The sequence below is a fragment of the Rhinoraja longicauda genome, chromosome 25 (genome assembly GCF_053455715.1).
Source record: "Rhinoraja longicauda isolate Sanriku21f chromosome 25, sRhiLon1.1, whole genome shotgun sequence".
Lineage (NCBI taxonomy): Eukaryota > Metazoa > Chordata > Chondrichthyes > Rajiformes > Arhynchobatidae > Rhinoraja > Rhinoraja longicauda.
In genome coordinates, this window is record NC_135977.1 from 27,577,808 (window position 1) to 27,598,536 (window position 20,729).

The 20,729-nt window shown below is 38.6% G+C and overlaps 1 protein-coding gene across 2 annotated transcripts in view; it reads right to left on the bottom strand.

The window, feature by feature from the left end:
• rbm19 (RNA binding motif protein 19) overlaps positions 1–20,729 on the bottom strand; it is a 217,189-nt gene that overhangs the window by 169,423 nt on the left and 27,037 nt on the right. For both annotated transcript variants that reach the window (XM_078421227.1, XM_078421226.1), the window contains exons 14-16: positions 18,416–18,526; positions 16,363–16,563; positions 12,453–12,537 (exon numbers count right to left, since the gene is read on the bottom strand). In XM_078421227.1, coding sequence (XP_078277353.1) covers positions 12,453–12,537; positions 16,363–16,563; positions 18,416–18,526 — 397 coding nt within the window. The remainder of the gene's footprint in view (positions 1–12,452; positions 12,538–16,362; positions 16,564–18,415; positions 18,527–20,729) is intronic.

Below are 20,729 nucleotides of genomic sequence, written 5' to 3' on the forward strand. Positions count from 1 at the left end.
TCTGCCACAGAAGGCAATGGTGACTGGATGAATTTAAGAGAGAGTTAGATAGAGCTCTAGGGGCTAGTGAAGTCAAGGGATATGGGGAGAAGGCAGGCAGAGTGACTGATTGTAGATGATCAGCCATGATCACAATGAATGGTGGTGCTGGCTCGAAGAGCCAAATGGCCTCATCCTGCACCTATTTTCTATGTTTCCATATTTTTAACTAAAAAACAAAACAAAAAAAAACCTTGCTTTTTCATTCCATACCTGTCAAACCCAAGAACTGTTTAACAGACTAATACAAAATTAGATAGGAAGCGCAGTCAACTATTTGGTAAAATATTGTCGTGTACTGCAGTTCAATCTTGTCAGTAGTAATGAGCACAAGTGTGCAGAATATCTTTTTGACAGCCTTGCACAATATTAAATAAAACACGCTTGGAAGATACTTGCCAAAAGCCAGAGGAAGTAGTTGAGGCAGATAAAATAACATTTAAAATGTCATATTTTTTATTTCCCAAAATAATCTTTATTCAGATATGGACAGGTACATGGATAGGAAAGGTTTAGAGGAATATGGATTAAGCAGGCAAATGAGACCAGCTAATTTGAGGCAACTTGGTCAGCACGGACGAGTTGGCCCAAAAAGCCTGTTCCTGTGCTGTGTGATTCTCTGTAACAATCAATGAAGGGATAAAGTGACCAACTACCTATTTCTGAACTTCTTTCTTGAATGTAGCTGCAGTGCGATATGCATTCTAATATTTATTTAACTTTATAATGATCATTAAGGTTGGCTCTTTGTAACAAGTAAAGGCCTAAAATAATCTGTGAAAAATAAAGGTATCTTTAAAATATTAACATTGGCCTTTAGTTTCCTGAACCAAGCACAATTGCAAGAAAACCTCTGTAAATACAGAAAATGAATTCTTAAAAACATCAGAAAAATAAACCTGCAGTTTGGATTTACAAGAAAGGCATGCTGGTCACGATTTTGGAATCTCTGCGCTGAAATCTCTATAATGAAGAGACACCATCAAAGGAGAGTTAAGCATTACTTGGTTGATAGATACTACCCTGGACTATGAATTTTAACTTGCCTGCTTACACTGAATTTGGCACAGTCAAACGTTATCTCTGTGCTGATTGATGCTATTTTTTTTAAATGTTAGTCTGCACTAGTTAAGTTTTATCAAGAGAATGTCTCTGGTATCAATTGAAGCCATTCTTTCTCAGGCCAGTTAAAATGACGTAAATGTGAGTTCAGGAGTGCCCAATGAGGCATGGCTGGGTTTAAATTTATAGTGCATATCTACCTTGTTCGGAACAAAGTGGTGAACACCCTGTTGTTCTTGTGTCGGATTTTGCGCAGCACAGCAAACATGCCAAGATACAGAGTCACATTTGAGTACTATTAGTTTTTACAAATAAAACACCTTGCATCTTCATGTAGAACAATGACTCGTGAAATTTCATTGTTAAAATCAGCCATAAATATTCCTGAACCGAAGGAGAAATATTTAGAATGACAATCAATGCTTAGTTGAGTTACAAATAAGGTGGAGAACATTATGAAGAGGCCAAACGACTAAAAATTGAATTGAATGTTTTACAAATCCTTTTTGATGAGAGGTCAAGAAAGGACAGTGAGGTGCGTTAGTTAAGCATTTTCCTTCAGGATTGTTTGTTACAGGCATGCGAGTGAAGTAAAAAAAGAGGAAAAGAGCCGAGCGCTTGCGCGAGGCATACGGTGGGGGTCAAAAAATTGGAACATTTTTGAAAATGTACACAAAATTACCCGTTTCAAGCCTCTTTTAGTGCATTTCAAAGTAAAAACGGACATTACAAAATAATGTGAAAATGCTACTTATATTAATAACATTATTATTTTAATTAATTTAGTTATATAATCTTGCACTTAAATTTAATATTTACTCATTACAGTTTCACCACTGATTTTCCGGCACTCTTGGTCCAGAGCTTTGCTGGTTTATCCAGCCAGCCAAGGAAGTCTGCTATGGGGATAGATGTGCTGGCTCCAGCTGGGCTGGAGTTCCAGAGCCTCAGTCACAGGTTGCAAATTCAACCCACCGATCGCCGCGGAAGTCCCAATGAGGTCGAGATTGGCTGCCTTGCCAGCCTAGGTGTCACATTTTCAGGGAGACTTCCAGGGCACGGGAGATTTCTCGCAGAACCCGTAGCAACCTCTAGCAGAACCCTAGTGTTCATTACAAGTCTATACATCGTTTTTTTTCTTTCTTTCGATCCCATTTCTCAGTTTATTTGGCAAAGTGAAAAACGCGGAAATCATGCAAAACGCGGAAATCCGCGGAAAATTCACATGCCTGTTGTTATGGCAGCGAGAATCAATTATTACCCTACAAACTGCAGTGACAAATAAGTTGTTTAGTTCATTATGGTCACGTGTACCACGGTCCAAATAAAAGCTTTGTGCTGCGAGCTATCCAGTCAGCGAAAAGACTATACATGAATAAAATCAAGCCGTCCGCAGTTTAGATCCAAGATAAAGAGAATAACGTTTAGTGCAAGATGAAGTCCAGTAAAGTCCGATTGAAGATAGGCCGAAGGTCTCCAATGAGCTAGATGGTAGGCCAGGACCTCTCTCTAGTAGGTGATAGGATAGTTCAGTTGCCTGATAACAGCGGGGAAGAAACTGTCCCTAAATCTGTAGGTATGCGTTTTCAGACTTCTATACTCTGGCCAGAGGGGAGAAGAGGGAGTGACCAGGGTGAAACCAATGAATGTAGGGTAAGTTATCAGACTGCCCAGTTCTCTATTTTCTCCCATGTTTACCATTACAAATTAACAAATACATATTTAACTCAATGCATTGACGTATGGGTAGACCATTTAGAACGGAGATGAGGAAAAACATTTTCCAGTCAGAGAGTTGTGAATCTGTGGAATTTTCTGCCTCAGAAGGCAGTGGAGGCCAATTCTCCAAATGCATTCAAGAAAGAGCTAGATAGAGCTCCTAAGGATAGCGGAGTCAGGGGGTATGGGGAGAAGGCAGGAACGGGGTACTGATTGAGAATGATCAGCCATGATCACATTGAATGGCGGTGCTGGCTCGAAGGGCCGAATGGCCTACACCTGCACCTATTTTCTATTGTCTATCAATTATTTGCACACAAGCCATTAAGGTCTCTTCCTTTAAAATTATGTTGGCCCGAATTTAAACTTGAGCAATCGAATGTTCCCTGGTAGACAACTTTTAAATATTAACCAAAACCTCAAATTATCCACACGACAGATAATACGGTCTTTGCCTTCAGCAAGGATGGCCTCACTGAAATTGGTCATTGCAACACCTGTATCAGTAACCTCATAGAAAAGCAAGTGCAACACAACCAGTGGCTGTCATTGTTACAAATTTCATACACTTGGCTTCTGTAGGCTAGAGTTCAAGATAGCTGTAACACCTTGAAGTTTGCCATCCGCAGTTGAATAAGGAAAGTCACTGATGTTTTCTACATTTTAACAGATAAACTTTCACAATTGTGAAGATTCCAGGTGTTCACAAAATGCAGGGTGCTATTGGCTATCACACACTCACAATGCATGTTGTCTCTGAAACATAATCCAAGTTAAAATTGTGACATTCCTCAATAACTAGCTTGTGCAAATTGCTGAGTGCCCATTTAGGGAAGTTATACAATTTAGTCCCTCAGGAAAAATAGAGAAACAAATTTGGAGTTATCTGAAACTGTTCAGGTTGTAATTTGCTGAGTCACAAGACTTGGCACGTTACAACTCTCAGGACTTAACAGTGAATTCATCACTTTCAGATAACCAGTTTTTGCACATTGCATAAGAACTAGCCAGTTTTGATTAGAAGTTATCAACCCGAGATGATAATTCTGTTCTTCCCTTTACAGATGCCACCTAATCTGCTGAATATTTTCTAACATTCTCTCTTTTTACATCAGATTTTCATGATCTGCAGCCTTTTGGTTTGCAAGTTTGTTTTAAAATTTCAGCGTTTTGTTTTGCTTTATTTCTCTCTCCTGTTTTAATTCATACCCGTATACCTAGAATTTCTCAAAGCACAAGCCTTCTCAAAGCAAAGCACGATCCTTCTCAGCGAGGATCACCAGTACCTGTATCAGCCTATCTCTCTTGTTCTCAATCCTATCAATAAAATCCCATTGTTCTCTTTATTACCTAGCTTTCCTTTTAACTTAAAACATGTTTGATTTAGAACTTTTCTCAGCTCTTTTGAAATTCCACTAACAAGTATAAACCCCTTAGTTGCCCATGACCTGCTGAATATTTCCAGAATTTCCTGTTTTTCTATCAGTAGCTGTGTGTCGAGAGGGATGCGATCCATGGCAATAGTTAGACCAATTAAGACTGTAACCAGATAAGAAAGAGCAGAGAGGGCCATGTTGTCCCCCCAGGCTGATCTGGCATTCAGTAAGATCAGGGCTGATCTGACCTGAAATAGGCTGCGGGATTTTTCTCTGCTCGGCGGGGGCTTCAATGTCGGGAGCCACGACCGCCCCGACGTGCAGCAGCAGCGTCTTCGCCCGCCCCGGATCGCGGGGTGTGGGTCGGCCCCCTGCGGACCTTTCACTGTCCGGCGCGGCCTGGAACGTGGCAACCTCAGCAGCCTGACCGTGGGAGAAGACGGCAGGGGAAGAGAAATGACATTCTGGCCTTCCATCACAGTGAGGTGACTGGAGGAGACTCACTGTGATGGATGTTTCTTTTTTTTTGTGTTTTGTGTTGGTTGGGGTTGTGTAATTTGTTTATTTTATTGCTCTTATTGTTGGACTGTGGGTGACGAAATCTCTTCTAAAAGACTTGTTTTTTGGATGACGAATAAAGATATCCTGAATCCTGAATATTGGCCTCTGCTCCATTCTTCTGCTTGTTCCCCATGATCTTTAAACCAAAAATCTTGCTTTCTTAGCCTTGGGTATATTCAACAATTTTCCACCACAGCCCCTGGGATGCTAGCAAATTCCAAACACCCACCACCCTCTGAGAGAAGAAATTCCTCATCTCATCTTAAATCAGCAACTCTTTGTTCTGAATATAGGCCCTCTTTCATGAGTGTTAACATCCTCTAAGCATCAACCCTTTCAAATCCCCTCAGAATTTTGCTTCATTAAGACCACCTCTCACTCTTTTAAACTTCAAAGAATACTGACTAAATTTGCACAATCTTCCCTCAAATACAACTTCATTTCCTAAATCAACCCAGTGAACTATCTCTGATCTGCCTTCAATGTGTGGATATCTCTTCATGAGAACAGGACTATACACAGTATTCTAGATGCGGTCCCACTAATACCCTGCAGAGCAAGACTTCCCTACTGTTATAGTCCATCTCCTTTACTTTGCCATTTAGCGTCCATTTGCCCCCATTATTTGTTGCGCCTGCAGGCAACTTTGCTTTCCAATAGGTATTCTGGTATTGCATAGATTTCAAGTGGTATTTTTGCTTTGAATATTATTTTTTGGTTACTTAAGTTTGTATTCAAATAAGGTGCATTTCCTGTTAATAATACATGCAAAAATACATCCAAAACAATGCCATAAATCAGTAATTTTTAAAGTATATTTCAATTACTGGTGGTGCATGTTGATTAACTTGTCTAAATCAATTCCTTATGAGGTATCACTGCAATCATAAAATTGTACATGGGTCAATACCCCATTTTAGTGCACGACCTCCAAAGGCACTTGCCAACATAATGTTAAAAAAAATGCATTCTTGGAATGTGCTGTCATATAAATATATATGTGTACAGATATATATAAAATATATATATATAAAGATAATACTTAGTGCCAGAATTTCCCCAAGCAAATATTCTCCATAGTTGTATATATCATCTATCAAAATCACATTTGCACATCACATATTAATATGGTCACAAATTTGCAGATACAAAAAGGTTGACTTGAATAATCAAGTATTTTTAATTTCTCCTATTTATTTCAAGCCAAAGAACATTTTAAATATTTCATCTCCTTAAATTTAGTAAGGAAGGTTCTGTCAACTCAGGGGAAATTAATAAATCATTGACAGTTAATCCATCAGCAAAAAGATTTAAATGCACCTCCATCTGTGGCTTGTACGATAAAATGCAGTCACGCAAAGCAAAAAGCAGTTACATTATTCTTGAGCTAAAAAATTCTGACTCTTTCTGCATGCAAAGCACATCCTGCACAACAAAAGCTATTATCAGTGAACTGCAGCCTTCACTAAGCATTCCCCTGAAGTTCATTATCACAGGACCTGGGTCTCGGCACAGTAAGATAATAGCTCCCTGGTGACTAGTAGCCAGATTGGCATTGCTGCTTTCATTCTCAAAGCTCAAGGCTCACCTCCCCCAAAGGCCACTGTTGCAGCCTTATACATGGTATAAAAAAAACATGGAAGTTCAAAACGAGTCATGTCCTTGAAGAAGAAAGAAGAGTGCTGGGTTTAGTATTAGCCTGCCAGTACTACAATACAATTATATGTAGGACTTGTAGAGTATGCATGACGTTGTATTGGACAACATACACAATTTTCTCCCCTCGTATTTTTTCAGGTGTTCACAAAAGGTATTATTTTGATGCTGCTGGGTTTCTTAACAAAGGCAGTGTTTTCTTAACATAGTAACTTATTTTACAAATGCTTTAACATTACATGCTTTCACGAGTGGGTGTAGTAGCTGCAATTGGAAACACCAGAAAGCTAAAGTCAGATTAAAAGGAAAAAGAAAAGGTTAAAGGTTACAGTGGCATATTCTTATGGAGTTGGCTACACACATTCCATTACAAATAGTTTTTTATTACAAATACCTCCAGAAATTGATAAAGAATGTAAAATTTCAATCCAAAAGAAAACCATTCCAGGTGCTGGAAATCTGAAATTAAAACAGAAAAGGCTGGGAATACTCCATAGATCAGGCAGCAGCACTGACCCAGAATGTCAACTCAGTTTATCTCCTTACAGGTGCATTTGGATTTAATCTCATTTGAATCCTACGAGATGTAAATGGAAGGTATATATTCACAAAATGCTGAAGTAACTTAGCAGGTCAGGCAGCATCTCAGGAGAGAAGGAATGGGTGACGTTTCGGGTCGAGACCCTTCTTCAGACTGATGTCAGGGGGGTGGGACAAAGGAAGGATATAGGTGGAGACAGAAAGATAGAGGGAGATCTGGGAAGGAGGAGGGGAAGAGAGGGACAGAGGAACTATCTAAAATTGGAGAAGTCGATGTTCATACCACTGAGCTGCAAGCTGCCCAGGCGAAATATGAGGTGCTGTTCCTCCAATTTCCGGTGGGCCTCACTATGGCACCGGAGGAGGCCCATGACAGAAAGGTCAGACTGGGAATGGGAGGGGGAGTTGAAGTGCTCGGCCACCGGGAGATCAGCTTGGTCAATGCGGACCGAGCGCAGATGTAAATGGATGTCTTTTATCACAATATGTATTTTTGTTTAACTTTTGATACTATCTGTTAAGTAATGGGATCAAAAGAATCAAAGAAATGCAAAAAAGTTGTATGTCATGATACCTACCTCGGATGAAAGATATGAGAATGTTAAATATAATTGTTTTCAATTGAACACTTCAAAAAGACGAGGATCCTTTTCGTGGTTAATAGTGCAATTAAAAGCATATTTAGCTCAAAATTACATGATCATGCAAGTTATTGTATTTTTTTCTTAAAATAGCTCATTAGTTCTAAACATAAAATATGCCTGGTAGTGACAAGTATCTATTTCTTGGCAAATCTTTTCTTACGTTTTCTACGCTAGCCAAAATATATAAAAGTATTGACAAATGGCATTTCTTGCAGCAATCTATACAGGTACAATTACAGTGATCTTTTGTTAATGACACCAGATTATGGAAGCACAATTTAAAAAATAATAATAATAATGAGAAGACCATTAAAAAAGTGTGCAAAGTATCATCTTCAGCAATGGCTGCATTGACTGGGTAATAGAACTCAGAGCAAAACATTAGCTGGATCCAAAACAAAACATTTACAAGTGTGTCCTCAATGCTATCCAATTACCATGAACTCAGAAATGATTCATTGTAAAGGAAGAGTGCTAGGTGAACGTTAAAATGCAATCTTAACATCGAACGTACGCAAAAAGAAATGCAGAGGTACAAATGTTAGTATGGTTTAAAGACAGCTTTAAAATCAGCTTATGTACGTTTATTTTATCTGATCATTGTATTAATATAAATTATAGTTAGCAACAGAATGTGACCAATTCCAATTATTCCATAATTGACGCAGTTGTTTACTACATGCAACTAAATGATCATTTTTTAAATGTTTATATATTACCAACTGCTGAGCTTGTGGTACTGCAAAATGTCTCAAATTAAAATATTTATAAAAAAATAAAAATCAATCTGCTGTGATCAACAAAATATACATGGCAAATATGCACGGTAAAACATTATCTAAAGTTTACTTTACCACTGAAGCGGGCTGTATAATTAGTTACCAAACCACAAGGAAGTTCTGCAGCAACTGCTTAGAAATGAATGAAGTTGGACTGTTTATTCATTTATAGGGACTGTTAAGCAAGTTCATGGGCATATGCCCAAGTACAGTGGGAAATCGGTATAATGAAAATCTTGCTTGTATAAGCATCACAGGCAGACTCAGACAATATCTGGATATAAATTATATAAGACAGCGAGAAGAAAAAAGACTGTAAAAATAAGATTAGTGAAAAGCACAAACTGGATAACACTTGAGACGTCAGCACTTTTATGCCTATCCTTAATCAATAATGAAGCAGTAAAGTCAACTACACTGCATCTGGAATTACATAAAGGCAAGACCAGGCAAGGACAGGATTCTTTCGCTAAAGATCAAGTGATCAAATGCGTTTTAATGAATTTTCAGAAGTTTTGTGCACATCATTCTTGGCAATAGATTTTTTAAAGAAAATTCCAGACATATTGAAATAATAGAATGTAAACTCCCCGATGAAAAATAATTTTAGCTGATTGTCCATGTTAGCCCAGTCCATGTTGAGCAATTCACAATGTCATATATTTTATAAATATATATTTATAAGAACAGCCATATGGGCTCTGAAACATGGACATAAATTCAAAACTCAATCTGCTGAAATCTTTTCAACCTATCAAAACTAAATCTACAAGACTTACTTAAAAAAATATTATTAACACAGCAACTGTTTTGTCCTACCTCCTGGTCAACTAACAACACTGTCAGGTTTTTTCCCCCGGATAGTATTCCTGTGCAGCACCTTGCAAAATGTTAACATATTACAAACACCACATAAAAGGAATTTGTTGTAACAACGATCCAAATAATTTCATTGAAGATTAAATCAGGAGAATAACTGATAGTGACAGTCCTAAAAAGTAGGAAATATTAGGATGGCAAAGGTGATCATAAGCTTACTTAAACCAGAGGGAGAGATTTCAAGAGTCTTGGCACATGTGAGCATAGCTGCTAATCATGCAGCAATTCAAATTAAGATGCCCATGACACCAAAGCATAATATGCAAAACAATTTTGTTATTTGTGAGAGATTAGAGAGCTCCTTTGAGAAAGGTGAAACTAAAATTTTCCTGGTCCAGGGGAGAAAAGTGTGCATCAAGAATAATGCTGTGATGGACCTGCTCCCTTTCATTCAAATTGTGCAGGTACTACTACCATTTTACATTTACAATAGGTGCAGGAGGAGGCCATTCGGCCCATCGAGCCAGCACCGCCATTCAATGTGATCATGGCTGATCATTCTCAATCAGTACCCCGTTCCTGCCTTCTCCCCATACCCCCTGACTCCGCTATCCTTAAGAGCTCTATCCAGCTCTCTCTTGAATGCATTCAGAGAATTGGCCTCCACTGCCTTCTGAGGCAGAGAATTCCACAGATTCACAACTCTCTGACTGAAAACGTTTTCCTCATCTCAGTTCTAAATGGCCTACCCCTTATTCTTAAACTGTGGCCCCTTGTTCTGGACTCCCCCAACATTGGGAACATGTTTCCTGCCTCTAACGTGTCCAACCTCTTAATAATCTTATACGTTTCGATAAGATCTCCTCTCATCCTTCTAAATTCCAGTGTATACAAACCTAGTCACTCCAGTCTTTCAACATATGATAGTCCCGCCATTCCGGGAATTAACCGGAATAATTGATGATCATTTGTTTCTATTTTAGTGTTGTATTGATCGGCAAATGTTCTGTGGATTAACTGAAGAGGACTGTATGCCATTGAAAGTTCCAGAAAGTAATGAGAAAGTCAACACAATTACAACTGTATGCTCACTGATACTGTAGGAATTCGTAGTTTCTAGTTTAAAAAAAAAATTAACCAAATTAAACTTTAAAATTTATCTTAATGAAAGAGCTACATCATCTGAGCAAGATAAATTACATACTTTGTATCAACCTTTTGTACTGTGGGGTGTATACACTGAATAAATATTTCAATTTTAACTTGTAGTCAGCTGCAAAGCACTAATGGATTTAATGCACAATTATACAGGCAAGCTCTTATTTCAAAGGGAACATGGATTATCTTCTGTGGACACAAAACTCAAAAATTACATTTCAAATGCAAAACATTGCAGTCACCTTGCTTCGTTTTTGAAAATTTGAGAATTATGGCTATTGGGAACCACCATCAATATTTTAAAAAATTCCTTCTGAAACCTAGTTCATTAGGCTTCAAATAACCTTTGAGCTCAATATGTATTTCATCATTAACTTTCACAATAGTAAAATGTGAAGTCATTTTTGAATTAGCAATATTTTTATGTGAAGTGATATTCCAAAGTCATGTCAGCAATTATGAAAGCTTAAAAGCTTGACTCATTTACCTTCTGCACTAAAGTACAATGATTAAAGACAAAGACATTCAAGTAAACAGATGTAACAATTACGTAATTTACACTATATTGAAACCAGACAATTTACTCTAAAATAAGTTTTCAAAATTTAATGATATACACCCCTATGATTTTTGACACAATTATGCTAATTGTGAACGCTGAACTTTCTGCCCAAGCATATGTAAGAGTTTTCTGTGTGAAAAAATTATTACAAGCATGTATTGACAGAAATTCTGTTGCGAATTAATTATCTTAATACATAGTCCTCCTCGGGTTATGGTAGGGTTTCGTTGTTGAGAACTATTGGTAATCCAAACAGTTCACATTGAAAATGTGGCCAAGAAATGAGTTCCCACATGGTAGAAGATGCCTACAGCAACCGGCAAAATCTCTCCTTTCCACCTGTCTCTTGTTCATACGTACAAACGGTGTACTATTCAAACATTCAAAAATTGGGTAGGACCTGCTTACTACTGGCAGGATTTTGTTGGTTAATGCCAACAAATACAGTCCCAAATGGCAAGTGATGCACAAAAATCCTGAACTTAAAAGAGATATTGAGCACGGTGCAGAGCTCAAATTTGCAAAAATTAGGGTAAAGAAAATGGCTCTCAGAACCTGCGCCAGGTTGTTTAAAGTTTATACTTAATCATGCTTTGAGTGATCACAGCTACTTAAATTAATCATCAAATTAAAGTATAACACATTTAAAACCTACTAGCAAAATTATGGCAGAAGCCACCATTCATAGATTTGGCAGATTCTCTCACCACCAATATTCATGCAGAATTACTTTTAAGTCCAGGATGCTTGTGGGCCAACAAGATACATCCACTGCATCTGCACCAGGTAAGTTCAGGTTTGGGACATCTATATAGGCTGTGATTGCAGACAGCGGTACAAAGCTGTAAAATCTATCCTATTACACTAATCCATGTCCAAGAAATTCATCCCTGGCAATGTCATTACTGTTCAAACTAGAACCATGCAAAAGTATTTTAGGTGAAAAATGGAAAAGGAGAAGGCGGAGTTTAGAAATTCAAAGGGCAGAGAGACAAGGCAAGGGAAGAACAAGGTTGCTTGGAGAATTGCGAGCTGATGGGAAATGGTGCAGTTGCAAAACCAATGGAGTCACTGCCTCCTAATATGAGAAACTGGGGTACAATCCTGACTGTGCATTCTGCCTGTAACCACATGGTGTCCTCCGGATACTCTGGCTTTCTCTCGCATGCCAAAGTTGCTTGGTTTGGTAAATTAATGAGCTACTGTAAATAAGGTAGAATCTGAGGAGAGTTGAAAAGAAAGTGCGGAGAATAGAAAAAAGGAATTAATATAAAACCAGAGCAAAAGGATGGTTGATAGTCGATGCAGACTTTTAAGTTAGAAAAGGATGATTGAGAAAAAGGTAAGAGAGGGAAAAATGTGAAAGAGAAAGGCAATAGACAGAAAAACAGAGAAATGTGTGAGAAAAAAGTGAATAAAGCGAAACAAGAGGAAGGATCGAGACCACATTTCTACACCCACCCGGCCTTTACGAGGTGATTAGTTTTATAAATATCCACACGCAAATTGTGAACACCCCATCATTTTTCTTAGCTACCTTTATCACTTTGCTTCTTTTCTGCGACTGGAGTAGAGAACACATCCATCGGGGCCCATTCCAGATAAAGAGGAACATGCTGGAACTAAGTATAAAAAACAGATATTTTTGAGAGCATTTTACTTGAGCAGCGTTAAATAAACCAAACTTTAATGACAAGTAGGCAAAATACTAAATACTAAATATTTTAAGGCTTACATGCCAAGGTAGCAAATACCATAATAACAAAATTATAAATGGCAAATGGGAACTTATCATTTTGCTATTAGCAAGAACAGCTGACTATATGAATGCTCGTATCAGGTCACTTGTCTACAAATAAAGATTTTGATCATAATTGACAACTTTTAAAATATTCTGGAGTGGTGAAATGGCAAATGTGATTTTAAATAATGCAGCACACACAACTGAAATAAATGTCTGGTGTAACTAGTTGTTGCTGGCATTTATGTGCCTCACAGCTTGTCCCATTTTAGTAGATCTACCTCAGCCTTGAATATCTTTCAATTTCCTTCTCTCTAATATATTTCTTCTTGAACGTATTCAAAGCCATTCGCTTCAAACAGTCCTTGCGATAATTGGTTCCACATTTTAAATACAGATTTTTATTTTTTTTAATTGTATTTCCCTCTGGACTTAGTAGTGTCTATTCTGTAATTGCAGTTCCTAGGTTTGGATTCTCTCTTAAATGAAAACATTCCACAAATACCTGCCCAACCCATTATTATTTTACAGATCTCAATTATGTCATTCTATGTCTTACCTTATTTTTCTCCTGAAGGAAATATTCCAATCTGTTAAATGTTTCACTGAGTTTTTGTAAATCATCCTTATAAATCATATTCTACATTTTCTCCAGTTTGTGCTTTTTTTTCCCATTCTACAGACCAAATATATGCATATTCTCTCTGCAGCCTGACCACAAAACCACACGTTTAAAATGACATCCTTAGTTTTGATTTCTATACCATACGATAAAAAAACAATGCTTTGTCGGGATTTGTATTTACTCTGCTCATGTGCGGCTTTTCATGACTCGCTCACCTACATCCCTTGACACCACTGCACTTCCACCAGCTTTTTAAAATAATTTCCCAAGATATAGCTGACGCCTATTTTCCCTACCAGAGTTCAACATCTGGCATTTATTCACGTAAAAGTTAATTTGGCAGTTCACTGTTCAATCTGCAAGTTTCTAATGTCAGGCAGAATGGTGCATTCTACTCGTAAGTACGGATCACTAACTTGGTATTATGAATGAATGAATGAATAAGTTTATTGTCCAAGTATGTGCAATATACAAGGAATGTGTCTTGGTGCTCCGCTCACAAATTACAACACAAACATACAGTTAACAATTAAGAATAAAGCATAACCACATCAATAAGGATACAACATTATGGTCTAAACATGCGGGTGCAAATAAACCAGAGCAAAACAGAGACTACAGACTTTGGTTATTGAGTAGAGTTACTACTCGCGGAAAAAAAGCAGTTTTATATCTGGCTGTTGCTGCTTTGACAGTCCGGAGTCGCCTTCCAAAAGGAAGTGCTTCAAAGATTTTGTGGCCAGGGTGAGAGGGGTCAGAGATGATCTTGCCCGCTCGCTTCCTGGCCTTTGTAGTCAATGGGGGGAAGGTTGCAGCCAACAACCTTTTCAGCTGATCGAACAATCCGTTGCAGCCTCCGGATGTCGTGCTTGGTGGCTGAGCCAAACCAGACCATGATGGAGAAGGTGAGGACGGACTCAATGATAGCAGTATAGAATTGGACCATCATTGCCTGTGGCAGATTGTGTTTCCTCAGTTGCTGCAGGAAGTACATCCTCTGTTGGGCCTTTTTAACTGTGGAGTCGATGGTGGCCCTCCATTTAAGGTCCCTGCAGATGATGGTTCTAAGGAACTTAAATGACTCCACAGATTTGACTGTGGTGTTGTTGATGATGAGTGGGGAGAGAGGAGGGAGATCTCTTCGAAAGTCTACAATTAGTTCCACTGTCTTAAGAGCATTGAGCTCCAGGTTGTTGCGATGGCACCAGGACGCCAGCTGTGTCACTTCCCGTCTGTAGGCAGATCCCTCCCCATTCTGGATCAGTCCAATCAGGGTTGTGTCATCCGCAAACTTGAGGAGCTTGACAGAGGAGTCCGTGGAGGTGCTGTAAGAAAATAACTGCAGATGCTGGTACAAACCGAAGGTATTTATTCACAAAATGCTGGAGTAACTCAGCAGGTCAGGCAGCATCTCAGGAGAGAAGGAATGGGTGACATTCGGCTGAGATTCTGCCTGACCTGCTGAATTACTCCAGCATTTTGTGAATAAATAGTCCATGGAGGTGCAGTCGTTGGTGTAGAGTAAAGGAGAGGGGAGAGTACGCAGCTTTGTGGTGTTCCTTTGCTGAGGGTCTGCGGGTCCGAGATGTGCTTTCCCAGCCTTGCATGCTGCTTCCTGTCTGTCAGGAAGTTGATGATCCACTGACAGAGGGGTTCAGGCAGTCAACTGGGAGTGATTGGAGTGTAGTAGCACTGGCACAATGTTAAAAGCAGAGCTAATTCCACAAACAGAATCCTGGCATAGGTCCCCTTGCGGTCTAGGTGCTGGAGGATGAAATGCAGGCCTAGGTTGACTGCATCATCCACCGATTTATTTGCCCTGTATGCAAACTGCAGAGGGTCCAGCAGGGTGATGTTTTTCAGCTGGGCCAGCACGTCTTTCGAAGGTCTTCATGACTACAGAGGCAAGTGCGACAGGCCTGTAGTCATTAAGACCAGTGATCCTTGTCTTTTTGGGTACAGGGACAATAATGGAGACCTTGAAGCAGGCAGGGAGAGTGCATGTTTGCAGGGACTGGTTGAAAATGTCTGTGTAGATCGGTGCCAGTTGTTTGGCACAGAGCTTGAGGGTAAAGGGGGAAACATTGTCCGGTACTGGAGATTTCCGGCTTTTCTGTTTCCTGAATAGCCCCTGCACCTCCACAATTTCTATTGTTGGAGACGGAGAAGTGGCCAGACTAATGTTGGGCAGTGGACGAGGTTGTGAGTATGTGCAAATTGGTCATTGCAGAGGGGTGGGAAGGGGCCAGTCATTGCAAACTGGAGTCAGTCTGTGAGTAGGTGTGAATTGCTGCTTGGGGGGTGGGGGAGGGGAGGGGATCCCAGGATTATGTTTCTGTTTCTCGAACCTGCAGTAAAACTCATTCAGGTCGTTGGTCAGCTGACGATTCACATCTTTCTGATTCACAGTTGTTTAAAAATATAAATTACTAAAGTACATTAGATCAGTCCTCCCAGCACTGCCCATCATAGATAACAGACCTACTGGTTCTCTAAACATGTCCTAATTTGTCATCAGTATCAAGATATACTTAATTATGTTTTTTTTTAAATTATCCATGCTGCGAATGATGACAGAAAACTGACCCTTTCAGCAAACTAATTTTCTCTTTCTTATTAACCAAACATTTAGAATAACTGTTAAAATAAATATATTTTCTCCAGTTGTTTAGGGAAAAGTGTTAATTTTAACACCTGTATTAGATAAAACACTATAAATGACAACTTAAGTAAAGTTCTCTCTTGATCCATTCCTTTCAGTAGAATACATAATTTCAATTCTAGTCTGACAAAGGGCCTCGACCCAAAACATCACCCATTCCTTCTCTCCAGAGATGTTACTCCAGCATTTGGTCTACCTAATTTCAATTCTAGCATAGGTATAGAAAGACGTTTTAAATCTTAAAACTGAAAAATTGGATTTATAACTCAAATTAAGTTCATATCTTTCACCTGGTTTCTGTTATTTACTGACTGATTTGACAATTCTGCCAGGAACCTTCATCGCTCTCTTGCAACCTTGCTTTGAAATGAATAACAAAGACAAATTTCTATTCGTATTGATCCGTGCAAAGAGCATACCTTAGAATAAGCAAGTTTTGTAAAAGCCTGTTTAGCCTCTGTAGGCTCAAAGAACTCCACAATGGCGCTCACTCCAGCTGGTGGAAGCAAAACCCGTCCAACGTCTCCGTGTTTCTTGAATAGATTCTCCAACTCACCCACTTGGGTGTCTGCAGGAATATTCTTTACAAGGATAACTGCTTTACTTCTTGGTCCAGCAGCCTAGAGGTATAAATCGTAAATATCACAACCAAAACCAAAATTGCTTGCAACTTCATTTAAAAACATGGGGGGGGGGGGGGGGGGGGACAGAAAATGTGTAGATAAAATCCAGTTTAGACAGCACCTAAGAGAGAAAGAATTAATGTTTCTGGTCTATGATCTTTCATCAGGTCGTGAAATGTAAGTAAACAATTCACTTAATTATGTATTTTTATAAATTATCCATGCTGCGAATGATGACAGAAACAGACCCTTTCAGCAAACTAATTTTCTCTTTCTTATTAACCAAACATTTAGGATAACTGTTAAAATAAATATATTTTCTCCAGTTGTTTAGGAAAAAAAGTGTGAATTTTAACACTTGTATTAAATAAAACACTATAAATGACAACTTAAGTAGTTCTCCCTTGATCCATTCCTTTCAGTAGAATACATGCAAATGGATTTTTATACACTGCAAATGGATCAATTGAAATTATGTATTGTCTTTCTGCTGATTGGTTGTCATGCAACAAAAAGCTTTTCACTGTACCTCGGTACACATGACAATAAACTAAACTGAAATGGAAGAGGGAGAATCTAGATCAAGCAGTCTCTGCAGAAGCCAAGGGATGGTCAAAATCATGAATCAGAACTCAGCATTCAGAAAGAGAGAAAAGTGGAATTTGTATGATTTTCCTGCCATGAAACATAATTAAAAATGATGAATTCACGCGCCTGGGGCTATGACCAATAGGTCTGAATAATCTCCGTACCTCCATTAAACCTGTGGTGGATCAAATGGGAGATCACACATGTAGACACAGTGCACCACACAAGACATTACGCCTCACCATTCTAAATCCGCCTGACAATGTACACACTGTTGAGAGTATTTTTTTTGCAGTTATATTTTGCGAATTTACAATGAATATTCTGGTTACACCAGAAGGCTATTATTTCATCATTGTTTTACTGGCTTTTACCAGGTTCTAAACCTAACCTTTCATATTCCACATATCTTCCTCTGAATCAAATGTCGACTTAGAATTACCTTCAATGAATGCAAAGGTATTCCCATGAATTCCATAACAATTCAAAGTATTTTTTCTCAACTTCTTCTCGTCTTATTCATATTTTCCTGATCAAAATCCTACTTTTCTTTTAAAAAATAAAGCTTCAATTTATTCATTTAGCATTCCCTGTTCCGGAACAGTCACAGCTTCTCATCCCAAATTTTATCCTGGTGAACCTACATTGTAAAATCTCAAAAACCATTAGCATGACTGTGATCCAAAACCCCTTATAAATTAAACATTCACATAGTTCAGCAAACTGTTGTCAACATACAAATGCGCTTGTACTGTAAATTCACCTTTATGAAATCTAGAATGTTAATCCTGGAATGACTGTATATAATTAAAAATTTCAGTGATTTTTTTCAATAATTATTTTCCTTCAATAAATACATACAATAAAGAATATCAGGAAAATAAAATAACTAGCAAATGAAGCAATTTGTATTGATTTTAAAAGTTTGAACGAGGGCAGAAATACAAAATAAATTACAAAGGGTTAACTTATTCTTCAGATTTGCAAGTACATCATATTGAGAAAAAAATGTGGTCTATCCATTTTCCTTGAAATAGAAATAATTAAATTGTCAAATGAAGAATGGCTTAAAATTTCTGTAGTCTTTTTCAGCAACCATGTTTGATGGAAAACATGCTTGGGCTGCTGGACAAGAGATTAATTACCACATGCTTTGTCAATAGTGCAAAAGGCACATTAATGTTACTGCATTAATGCATTAATCAACGTAGTGTATTAATTAACGATGTCTGTGGCGTCAGCTGCATTTGGATTGTCTTACCTGACTGAATGAATCCAAGCTAACTCCATTATCAACCAAGAATTGCCTGGTCTCTTGAACAATCTGTGTTTCACCGAGCGCCATACGGACTGCAACACTGCCTTTTCCTTCCTTCAAAACATGAAAGCAGTTTAAATTAGAGTACATGAGTAAAAAGCAGGCTTGGACCATTTGTCATTCAATAAAATTATAGCCAATTGTCAAGGGCCTCAAAGAAACTTTTCGGCTTGTTTTCTTCAACCTTTTGACTTCACTATCGTTGAGAACTCTATCTCAATTTTGAATTTATTTAAAAAGGTGGCCTCACAACACAGATATAAAATGCCAAAGATTCATAATTCTATGAGAAAAGAGATTCTTTCTCATTTCATATCTCCTGTATTTCAAGTTGATGACTATTTATTAACTGTAGCGTTGTCCACCGTAAATTTTAACTGTCTCTTTCCACAAATGCCACCTAAACTGCTGAGTATTTCCAGCATTTTCTTTTTTTTGCAGGTTTTAAGCACTTGCAGTTTTTTTTCCTTTCAGTTAAATGGCAACTCATTTTTCTGAACCACTGTCCCAGAATTCTAGTATCTTGTATTTTCATTCTTCTAAAATGATCATAAATCAAACTTGCTCAACCTTTCCTCATAAAACAATATTTTCATGGGTGACATTTCGGATCAGGACCCTTATTCAGACTCTGAAGAAGGGTCCCAACATGATACATCACCAATACTTTTTCTCCAGAGATGCTGCCAGACCGACTGAGTTACTCCAACACCTTGTGTCTATCTTTGGTATAAACCAGCATCTGCAGTTCCTTTCTACACGCATCAAAACATAGATAATGTGTCCTGGACACTGGTGGCTGGTTCAAGGTGATCATAGAATGGATTCTGGGCATATTTATCTGGTTTGCCCTTCTTGACAATTGTTCTGCTGCATCTGCATTCCTATTTTGAGTTTTACATGGTAAAGTCTAATAGTTTGAAATTCTTTCATACAACAAGAACTTTGAAAGCTTTGTGGATGAACTCTATTCAAGACCTGACACCCAAATGTAATCGAAGGTAATCGAAGGTATTTATACCCTTCAGACCCGAAACGTCACCCATTCCTTCTCTCCCGAGATGCTGCCTGACCTGCTGAGTTACTCCAGCATTTTGTGAATAAATACCTTCAATTTGTACCAGCATCTGCAGTTATCTTCTTGTACCCAAATGTAATCAGTCCTTTGGTTAAAAAGCAGAATATCCCCAGAATTTTGACCCGAACCTCCAAATGTGTATGATACCCACACGTGCCATGACAAGAGTTGAGATGCCAAACAATATACAATACTTGTCTTCGCATCATTTCAATAAAATTATTTTGTACATTCAAAACTCACGAATGGCACAAATCACTCACATTGACTTAACTTGGAAGAGGATACCTGCTTCAGTATTATCTAAAAGGACAAAATGTTTCTCCAAGTCTGCTGCTGAGACGTCTTACGAGATCTTCTCACCGAAAGCATCTTTTTAAATACAGTTCTTATTGTTTGCTCCCACCTCTCATAGTCCAAGGTCCATATAATGCGGATTCTGCCAGCACCCACCTGAATGATTCTAGGTTAATTCCATTTCTGCGCCTTCAACCCAGGGCCGCTGCCTATCTATCAAACCAATGCCAACACAACCGGTTGCATCTTGGACTAGGCACAACTGCATCATAACAAAATCACTCCACAACTCCATTCCTCTCAATCATTTAAACAAGCATCGAGCCACCTGCACCACTGCCCACTCTCTGCCACTGCCCCATTCCCCAATGCCACTTGTGACAATGCTGACTCCGAGCATGATCCTTCCTACCTCCCTCAAAACCAAAATCAACCATCTACACTTTCTCTTTGTGAAGCATGACCTACAAAATCTCATTCATCAATGTTTATGCATAATGGACCTATTTAATTGGGCTTCGTGTTTAACAGAATTTAACTACTGAGTTTTAGTTTAATTTACAGATACAGGATGGACAGGCCCTTCGATCCACTGAATCCATGCCAACCATCGATCACCCATCCATACTAGTGCTATGTTATCCTATTTTTTCATCGACTCCCTACACACGAGGGACATTTTGTTTTTAAAACAGAGGCCACTGACAAACCCACACATCTTTGAGAGAAAACCGACAGAGTCATAAGGAAAACGTGCAAACTCCACATAGACAGCACCCAAGGTCAGGACTGAACACAGGTCGCTCTACCAGCTGCACCACTGTGCCAACCTGAAAGAGCTGCTTTCAACAAATCTAGTGCAAGCAATACACCGTCAAACTT